Here is a 10,433-nt window from a genome sequence, read left to right on the forward strand (position 1 = left end):
GTTATGTTTCTGGTCAACCCAGACAGTGACCGGTCCCAAGTGGTCTCTCGTTTATGGATTTTGAATTTTATGCAAAGCGTAATACATATAATTAGGGTTATGCTAAGTTACAGTCTCAGTAACTTACAGGCGGGCATTTTGTGCAAATATAGGTAATAAGAGTGGGGTCAACACCTTCTAAATAGTTGGGCTGAAATTTACTCATGCTGTAACTTAGTAAAAGCCTTATAATTAATGCATGTTAGAATCGTATGTTGTTAAATTTAATATAATCACCACTTTATCCAGTATTTTACTCCTTACGGGCCGACCAAGTGCAAACGGAGATTAGTTTGGGTTGTAGTACGGGTTTAAAGGTACCTCCCACAGTTGAAGCCCACTCAGGACCACCTCGTGGTAATCACCATTTGTATATTGATTTTTCAAAATAAATACATGCATATTATAACATTATTTATTTATTAGACGGTTGGCATACTACATAGAATGTATTCTAAAATTTGTTTTAGGAGATATTAGAAACCCTTTGGCATTTATCCCAAACTACATTATAACTTACGTATTTGTAGTCCTTTTTAACAATTTAATTGGCATTATTTTTTCATTCTAAAGGATAATCGAGTTGGTTGACCCTCTTTGTCATGTTAGCGAGAGGTTAAATATAGGTGATAAGTCATATTTAATTTTGATTGATGACAGATCTACGAACTATTTGTAGAACACGCCACAAAAAGATCAATCATCTTAAATAAATAATACATTGAAAATATTAGAGGAAGCACAAGTGACACAAAGACTTAGATGATTACTCTCACCTTAATTTATTTCTAATCAGGCGTTGCCCGATGAACACACTTTTTAACAAAGCACATAATTTAGAAACAAAACAAAACAACAGAAGCAAATGGAAGCTTGCATATTCCAGTAATACAAGCTTTTTATTCGAAATCATCAACAAGTACTCAATAAAAGCATCAACAGATTGGAAGTTGACGGAGAAAGGACGATAAATTTCAGCTCTGAACCCTGCTGGAAGTCTGATGAACAACCATGCATGATGATGATACATGAATTAATTGGCATTAATCATTGAAACGACCAGAAACTGGACTTCAACGATTAGAGTTTCACTACTTGGAAGGTATCCCTTGGTGGTGTCATACAGATCATTCCTCGACAAAAGGTTTGAGGACTCTTTCTCCGCAGCCGAGTTAAAAAAATGCTTAACTGCAAGAAAGTTTTGTTTGATCAAAAATATATTTATGTTAGCTCTTGTTAATGTAATATGCTGGGCTCAAAACATTAATTGTAATTGGAATATACGTAAAGCTAGTGAAGAGTTGATGCTGATAAGGGGCGGCTACGGACCTGTTTGTTCAGCGCCAGCTCTGTTCCTGCTGTATTGGTTGGGTATTTTGAACTTAAATTCTGCATAAACTGGTTTCTTGCGTGAAACCGTTTGATAATCAGCTAGCTTTAATGAAACAGTTAGAAAGTTGCCTCTATCAGCTCCAGATCCTGCTGGATAAACCACTAGTTGCCTATATTTTACGAAATAAAATTAATTAAAAAAATGGACAAGGGCACCGTGTAGTTTGACGAAATGATCATAGAAGATCCAATACTTTCAGAAATAGTCACACAGATCATTTTCTGGGACACAAAGACTCCAAAATTTGTCGAAGTAGTGGGCGAGTTTGTGCAACTATTTTTTAAATAACCTTTCATACTTACCAATTTCTTTCTCCAACAGTGAACTCACTCGAGCGCTGAACCGTATCACCCACAGAACCGAAAGCTGGGATGTTAAAACGATAATTTCCGTCAGCAGGATCACTGACCAAGGAAAGAATTTCCTCGCTGTCAGTTGGTTTAACAACGTAGACCTCAGCACCAAATGCACATGTATCGTCAACAAGGTACCCATTTGAAGGTTCATTAAAAGTTGCAAGGTCAAGAAACTTGCCGAAACCCCAGTCAGTCTTCCGCCTATCGAAACGCCTCATTGGGGCTTTGGCATCTTGAACTACCAAGTACTGGTTCGATACCTGATCATACACGAACAATTTGTAGTACACATTAACATTCCAAGTACCATCGGGATGTGGATTGCTGTCATCTATTTTCAGGTAAAGCGAAAGATGGTCCTTGCCACCATCATTCTTTTTTCCATTGGGATAGAAAACCAATTTCCTGCCAGTTGCAAAAATAATTAAGAATCAAACTTGTAAATATTACTTAACAAATGCAGTATGATATATCCATTTTTAATTCTATAAGTAATACAAAGATTGGATGCATGCATGCGTGCATGAATGGACACGTACCAATTGTAGCCTCCAGATTTGAAAACACCAGATTCAAAACTTTCAACCGTTGATTTCGACAGCAGCTTGAATGACTCTATTTTCAGTGAGTAATCAGCTGGAGGAAGACTCCTTTTTTCCCTCAAAATTGCTGAAATTTCACATGAAGAAATAATTATGCATAAGAACGTTATAATATCATTGACTGTAATTAATAATTTAAATAAATAATAGAAGCAACCAAGATTAACTTGTAAAATATTGATTAGCACAAAACGCACCGTTATCGCCCATTGAAGAATTTTCTGGGAAGATGGAAGGATTCGATGAATTTAATATTAACGCAGGCTGGCAAATTGAAGAAATTAGCTTTTGATGGATATTGCAGGATTAGCTACTACAAGCTATATATTGGCAGATTTTAAGGTAGGGTGGGCCAAAGTGGGGATATTCATCCTCAAGCAATTTTGATGTAAGGTGGCTGTGTAGGATAAGTAAGGCACTTGGCCGGAGTCTGTTTGGAGTGTATAAGGTACCTTTTCGAAGCTTGCGACGAGAGAAGTCTAATGCAATACTGCTATTCCATATTGATCCTTGGTTTGGAGGGAAATTCAATATTGGTCATTTTGCAAGTTTAAGATATATTTCTATTTTGCTTATCACGTACTTTGAAGATCTTTATCTAAATTGTTTTTTAGATATCGGATTTAAGTGCCGTTTATTTTGTTTTATTTGATTGAGTTACAACAATTTTATTATCTAGTAATATTTTGAGGTCTACCTATTTGGTAAATTCACAATAATTAGGATTTGTATAAAAGAGTCGCAAAATCTTAGTTTTGTCATTTGGATTTTCATTAATAAATTTCACTTTTTAGAAGCTCGTATTTCTCCATCTTTTCAACATTTCTGTTTCATCAAAAGTGGGATATTCTCCTTAATAATAAAAGTTTCTAAATCTAATTAAAATGACAAATTACTCTTTAAATATTGAATTTTCAGTGGTTCCAAACACAAGAGAAGCTAACCTATTAATTATTTTAATAGAGATTCTTTTTTTAGGCGAACCTGGTAAGAGCAAGGGCTTTTATGGAAATGAGAATTGTCAATTAGAAGGATGTAATGAGCCTTACCCTTTGAAATGCAAAAAAAATCAAACAAACTGATAAAAAAAAAGAAACTATCAAACAAAGGAAGGCCTACCTCCAATATTCTTATGTTAAAACTCTATTTTTATGTAAAAAAGGGAAAAGGACAGCTACAACTTAAGGATTGGAGAAATAGTTATGTAGACCCTAAGTTTTCAATAAAAGAAACCAAAACTTCTTCTTGGCTAATCTACTCTTTGACTCTATTAATCCCCCCAAAAACAAAAACTCCAATATCTTATAATAATAGTAATATAATATTAAAATAAATGTAATAAAATACAGATTTTAAAATTTCAATATTTAAAAAATGTTTTAGTATTAAAAAGGAAAATATTTAAATTCTTTATAAACAATACAAATATATTATTCAAATTAATGTGATCATTGCATTTTTAATTATTTTAAATATTAAAAATATTTTAAAAGAAAGTTTATTGAAAATGTGGAAGTCTACATGATAAGTTTTACAATAAATTAAGGGTATTATTTTTAAACTGGGATATTAGTGTCTTTCATTGAAAATACAGGAGTTTATATGATTATTTTCCCAAACCATAGAAGTATAGCTATCTTTTTACCTCAACAATATTATTTTATAGATTTTTCACTGTTTTTAATGGAGACGGACATTTTTAAAAATTTAAATTTAGGATTTACCCATTATTTTGAAAGAAAAGAAAATGACATTCACTGAGTGCAATATTTAAGGCGTCCAAGTTTGTGGGGTCCCCTTTCAAAAAACCAAAAAAAAGTTAGTGGGGTCCTAGTTAACGGCATTAAGTTCTAAGTGTGAATTTGAGGAAAAAAAAAACTGTCGTTTAATTGCACTGGCGTGTTTCACGAAATTGAAAGTAGTATTTGGATTATGTACTGGAAAATGATTGCCATTGGCTTTAATTTCTATTTGTCCATTCTGATTAATTAGTCATTTGGACGATCATTGAGTTTCTTTTAATTTCTTTCTCTTCTTTTTAGCAAAAAAAGTCACATCGATTCATTCATTGAAAGTAACATTTGGAGCATCTTAGCAAGTGAGGCCTTAATTATTGGTATTAAGATCGACCAGAGCTTTATCGTTGGACTTGATTGAGAGGAATTGTTAACCAGTCACTAGAGTTAAAATCCTGAGCGAATTTGAGGCTAAAATTTTAATTTGGACGTTATCTACCTCTACCTTTGAGATAAATTAAAAACATTACCGTAAGAATTTGATTTATTTTGTGGGCTTTGCTTAGTCTACTAACCTCAGTTTTTGTTGTTAAAAATTATATTCCATCAGAAAAATGATAACTTCGTGATGCCCGCTAATACAACACAGCACTGTTACAAGGTTTTAAAGAAATAAAAATTAATTTCGAAACAAGTAGTTAAATCTTATACATACAATAACATTGGCATAAGATTTTCACGGCAACTTGATTTAAAATGACCTTAACTTGTGTGTTTTTGTTGATAAAGAGTGAGCTAAACGTCAGATAGTCGTTTTCTGCCTTCTGAAATAGTTTTTGCCTCACTGTAAAGAATTTTGCCATCATTCGAGGTACTTGCTACAATCCCCTGAGCATTTGATAACTCAGGTTCTTTGCCCTCTCTTCTTTTCTGGTTGTTCCAACACTATTTCTTGACATGTCCTTTCTTACCACAACTGTAGCATTTAATATTCTTCTTACTTCTGGATTTTGATCTACCATGATTGTGACTCCCACTGGGGCCACATTCTGTTGATCTCCATCTTGTCACCGATAGTGCTTTAATGTGTTGCGTAAAGGACAGCTACAACCTAAGGATTGGAGAAATACTTATGTAGACCTCAAGTTTTCAATAAAAGACACCAATACTTCTTCTCCGCTAATCTACTCTTTGACTCTATTAATCCCCAAAAGAAAAAAAAAAACTCCAATATCTTATAAGAATGGTCATATAATATTAAAATGAAGTAATAAAATATAGATTTTAAAATTTCAATATTTAAAAAAGTTTTAGTATTAAAAAGTAAAATATTTAAATTCTTTATAAACAATACAAATATATTATTAAAATAAATGTAATTATTGCATTTTTAATTATTTTAAATATTAAAAATATTTAAAAGAATGTTTATTGAAAATGTGGAAGTCTACATTATAATTTTTACAATAAATTAAGGGTATTATTCTTCAAATGGGATTTTGGTATCTTTCATTGAAAATACAGGAGTTTATATGATCATTTTCCCAAACCTTCGAAGTATATCTATCTTTTCCCTTCAACAATATTATTTTATAGAGTTTTCACTGTTTTTTAATGGAGATGGACATTTTTAAAAATTTAAATTTAGGATTTACCCTTTTGTTTAAAGAAAAGAAAATCACATTCATTGAGAGTAATATTTAAAGCGTCTAAGTTAGTGGGGTCCTAGTTAACGGCATTAAGTTGTGTGAATTTGAGGGAAAAAAAACCTGTCGTTTGATTGTACTGGCATGTTTCACGAAATTGAAAGTAGTATTTAGATTATGTACTGGAAAATGATTGCCATTGGCTTTAATTTCAATTTGTCCATTCTGATTAATTAGTCATTTGGACGATCCTTGAGTTTCTTTTACTTTCTTTCCTTTCATTTTAGCAAAGAAAGTCACATTGGTTCATTCATTGAAAGTAACATTTAGAGCATCTTAGCAAGTGAGCCTTAATTATTGGTATTAAGATCGACCAGAGCTTTATCGTAGGACTTGATTGAGAGGTATTGTTAACCAGTCACTAGAGTTAAAATCCTGACCAAATTTGAGGCTAAAATTTTAATTTGGACGTTATCTATCCTTACCTTTTAAAAAAATTAAAAAACTTACTGTAAGAATTTGATTTATTTTGTGGGCTTTGCTTAGTCTACTAACCTCAGTTTGTGTTGTTAAAAATTATATTCTATCAGAAAAAATGATAACTTCGTGATGACCACTAAGACAACACAGCACTGTTACAAGATTTAAAAAAAATAAAAATTAATTTAGAAACAAGTAGTTAAATCTTATACATACGACAACATTGGCATAAGATTTCACGGCAACTTGTTTTACTTGATTTAAAATGACCTTAACTTGTGTGTGTGTTTTTTTTTTGTGAAGAATGAGGCAAACGTCAGATAATTGTTTCTGCCTTCTGAAACAATTGTTTCTTCACTGTAAAGAATTTTGCCATCATTCGAAATATTTGCTACACACTCCTGAGCATTGATTACTCATATTCTTCTCTCTCTCGTCTCTTATGGTTGTCCAATACTTATTCTTAACGTGTCATTTCTTGCCGCAGTTGTAGCATTTAACATTCTTCTTACTTCTGGATTTTGATCTACCATGATATTGACTCCCATTGAGGCCATGTTCCGTTGATCTCCTTCTCGTCACTGATAGTGCTTTTTCTTGTCACAAAAAGGACAGCTACAACCTAAGGATTGACGAAATAGTTATGTAGACCCCAAATTTTCAATAAAAGACACTAAAACTTCTTCTCGGCTAATCTACTCTTTGACTCTATTAATCCCAAAAGAAAAAAAAATCCAATATCTTATAATAATGGTAATATAATATTAAAATAAAGGAAATAAAATATAGATTTTAAAATTTCAATATTTAAAAATGTTTTAGTATTAAAAGTAAAAATTTAAATTCTTTATAAACAATACAAATATATTATTCAAATAAATGTAATCATTGCATTTTTTATTATTTTAAATATGAAAAATATTTTAAAAGAATGTTTATTGAAAATGTGGAAGTCTACATGATAATTTTTACAATAAATTAAGGGTATTACTTTTAAAATGGGATCTTAGTCTCTTTCATTGAAAATACGGGAGTTTATATGATCATTTTCCCAAACCATAGAAGTATAGCTATCTTTTTATCTCAACCATATTATTTTGTAGATTTTTCACTGTTTTTAATGGAGACGGTCATTTTTAAAAATTTAAATTTAGGATTTACCCTTTTTTTTTGAAAGAAAAGAAAATGACATTCATTGAGAGTAATATTTAAAGCGTCTAAGTTTGTGGGGTCCCCTTTCAAAAAACCAAAAAAAAGTTAGTGGGGTCCTAGTTAAGTTCTAAGTGTGAATTTGAGGGAAAAAAAAAACCTGTCGTTTAATTGCACTGGCATGTTTCACGAAATTGAAAGTAGTATTTAGATTATGTACTGGAAAATGATTGCCATTGGCTTTAATTTCAATTTGTCCATTCTGATTAATTAGTCATTTGGACGATCCTTGAGTTTCTTTTCCTTTCTTTCTTTTCTTTTTAGCATAAAAAGTCACATTGATTCATTCATTGAAAGTAACATTTAGAGCATCTTAGCAAGTGAGGCCTTAATTATTGTATTAAGATCGACCAGAGCTTTATCGATGGACTTGATTGAGAGGAATTGTTAACCAGTTACTAGAGTTAAAATCCTGAGCGAATTTGAGGCTAAAATTTTAATTTGGACGTTATCTATCTCTACCTTTTAAATAAATTAAAAAAAAGTACTTTAAGAATTTGATTTATTTTGTGGGCTTTGCTTAGTCTATGAACCTCAGTTTTTGTTGTTAAAAATTATATTCTATCAGAAAAATGATAACTTCGTGATGCCCGCTAATACAGCACAGCACTGTTACAAGATTTTAAAGAAATAAAAATTAATTTAGAAACAAGTAGTTAAATCTTATACATACAACAACATTGGCATAAGATTTTCACGGCAACTTGATTTACTTGATTTAAAATGATTTTAACTTGTGTTTTTTTGTTGATAAAGAATGAGCTGAACGACAGATAGTCATTTTCTGCCTTCTGAAATAATTGTTGCCTCACTGTAGAGAATTTTGCCATCATTTGAGGTACTTGCTCCACAACCCTGAGTATTTAATGACTTAGATTTTTTGCCCTCTCTTCTCTTCTAGTTGTTCCAACAGTATTTATTGACGTGCCCTTTCTTGCCACAATTGTAACATTTAACATTCTTCTTACTTCTGAATTTTGATCTACCATGATTGTTACTCCCACTGGGGCCACGTTCTGTTGATCTCCCTCTCGTCACCGATAGAGCTTTTGCTTGTTGCGAAAAGGACAACTACAACCTAAAGATTGGAGAAATAGTTATGTTGACCCCAAGTTTTCAATAAAAGACACCAAAACTTCTTCTCGGCTAATCTACTCTTTGACTATATTAATCCCCAAAGAAAAAAAAAAACTCCAATATCTTATAATAATGGTAATATAATATTAAAATAAAGGTTATAATATTAAAATAAAGGTAATAAAATATAGATTTTGAAATTTCAATTTTTAAAAAATGTTTTAGTATTAAAAAAAAATATTTAAATTCTTTATAAACAATACAAATATATTGTTAAAATAAATGTAATCTTTGCATTTTTAATTATTTTAAATATTAAAAATATTTTAAAAGAATGTTTATTGAAAATGTGGAAGTGCACATGATAATTTTTACAATAAATTAAGGGTATTATTTTTAAAATGCGATCTTGGTATCTTCCATAAAAAATACGGGAGTTTATATGATCATTTTCCCAAACCATCGAAGTATAGTTATCTTTTTCCCTCAATAATGTTATTTTATAGAGTTTTCACTGTTTTTTACTGGAGACGGACATTTTTAAAAATTTAAAATTAGGATTTACCCTTTTTTTTTGTTTTGAAAGAAAAGAAAATCACATTCATTGAGAGTAATATTTGAAGCGTCTAAGTTAGTGGGGTCCTGAAGCGTCTAAGTTAGTGGGGTCCTGGTTAACGGCATTAAGTTCTAAGTGTGAATTTGAGGAAAAAAAAAACCCGTCGTTTAATTGCACTGGCATGTTTCACGAAATTGAAAGTAGTATTTAGATTATGTACTGGAAAATGATTACCATTGGCTTTAATTTCAATTTGTCAATTCTGATTAATTAGTCATTTGGACACGATCCTTGAGTTTCTTTTACTTTCTTTCTTTTCTTTTTAGCAAAAAAAGTCACATTGATTCATTCATTGAAAGTAACATTTAGAGCATCTTAGCAAGTGAGGCCTTAATTATTGGTATTAAGATCGAGCAGAGCTTTATCGTAGGACTTGATTGAGAGGAATTGTTAACCAGTCACTAGAGTTAAAATCCTCACCAAATTTGAGGCTAAAATTTAATTTGGACGTTATCTATCTCTACCTTTTAAATAAATTAAAAAAATTACTGTAAGAATTTGATTTATTTTGTGGGCTTTGCTTAGTCTACTAACCTCAGTTTTCGTTGTGAAAAACTAAGATAACTTTCAGTTATGCCTCTCACATGAATAGTGTGTGGGTCCCACATATGCACTATTCATGTGAGAGGCATGTATCTTACATGCATGTAAGATAGAGTTTGCCTTGTTAAAATAGGTAAATTTGAAATATTATTTTATAATAAAATTATCCTAATCTAAATAAGAAAAATAAAAAAATGTAGTTAAATCTAATATCTAAAAAAAATAAAAATCCTAAAATTAATAAGAAAAATATAAAAATAATTTATATGCAGTCAAATTGAGAAAACAAGAAAGAAGTGGAACTTTCATTCTGACCATGAGCAGAGCAGTATGAACCTTTTGGTTATCGTCAGAAGCTTCACAACAGTACATTATACGCTCAAAAGGAACTCCCATAGCCAAAATTGAGAAAACAAGAAAGAAGTGGAACTTTCATTCTGACCATGAGCAGAGCAGTATGAACCTTTTGGTTATCGTCAGAAGCTTCACAACAGTACATTATACGCTCAAAAGGAACTCCCATAGCCAAGTCCTAATAATCTCAAGCAACCATCCTACATCAGCCTTCTTTTTTATTTTGTTGATCATTAACAACCTTTTTTCAAGTAGATGCATTTAACTGCCACCCGAATTCAAAATTTAGGACAGGTGGGAGCTAAATAATTTATTAGACTTTATCCTACTGCAAACCAAAAAAAAAAAAAAAGTCATTCTTTATCAACAAAAAGCCCCAAGT

The 10,433-nt window shown here is 31.2% G+C and overlaps 1 protein-coding gene across 1 annotated transcript; it reads right to left on the reverse strand.

The window, feature by feature from the left end:
• Positions 1 to 1,051: 1,051 nt before the first annotated feature.
• On the reverse strand, positions 1,052 to 2,600 carry LOC18041523 (probable inactive serine/threonine-protein kinase fnkC). Its single transcript, XM_006431724.2, has 5 exons — positions 2,588 to 2,600; positions 2,328 to 2,457; positions 1,735 to 2,193; positions 1,369 to 1,541; positions 1,052 to 1,227 (listed from the first exon to the last, which is right to left on the reverse strand). Exons 1-5 carry the CDS (start codon positions 2,598 to 2,600, stop codon positions 1,073 to 1,075), a joined length of 930 nt encoding a protein of 309 aa, XP_006431787.1. The 3' UTR covers positions 1,052 to 1,072.
• Positions 2,601 to 10,433: the final 7,833 nt, after the last annotated feature.

Source organism: Citrus clementina, unplaced genomic scaffold, assembly GCF_000493195.1.
Source record: "Citrus clementina cultivar Clemenules unplaced genomic scaffold, Citrus_clementina_v1.0 scaffold_5, whole genome shotgun sequence".
NCBI classification, from domain to species: domain Eukaryota; kingdom Viridiplantae; phylum Streptophyta; class Magnoliopsida; order Sapindales; family Rutaceae; genus Citrus; species Citrus x clementina.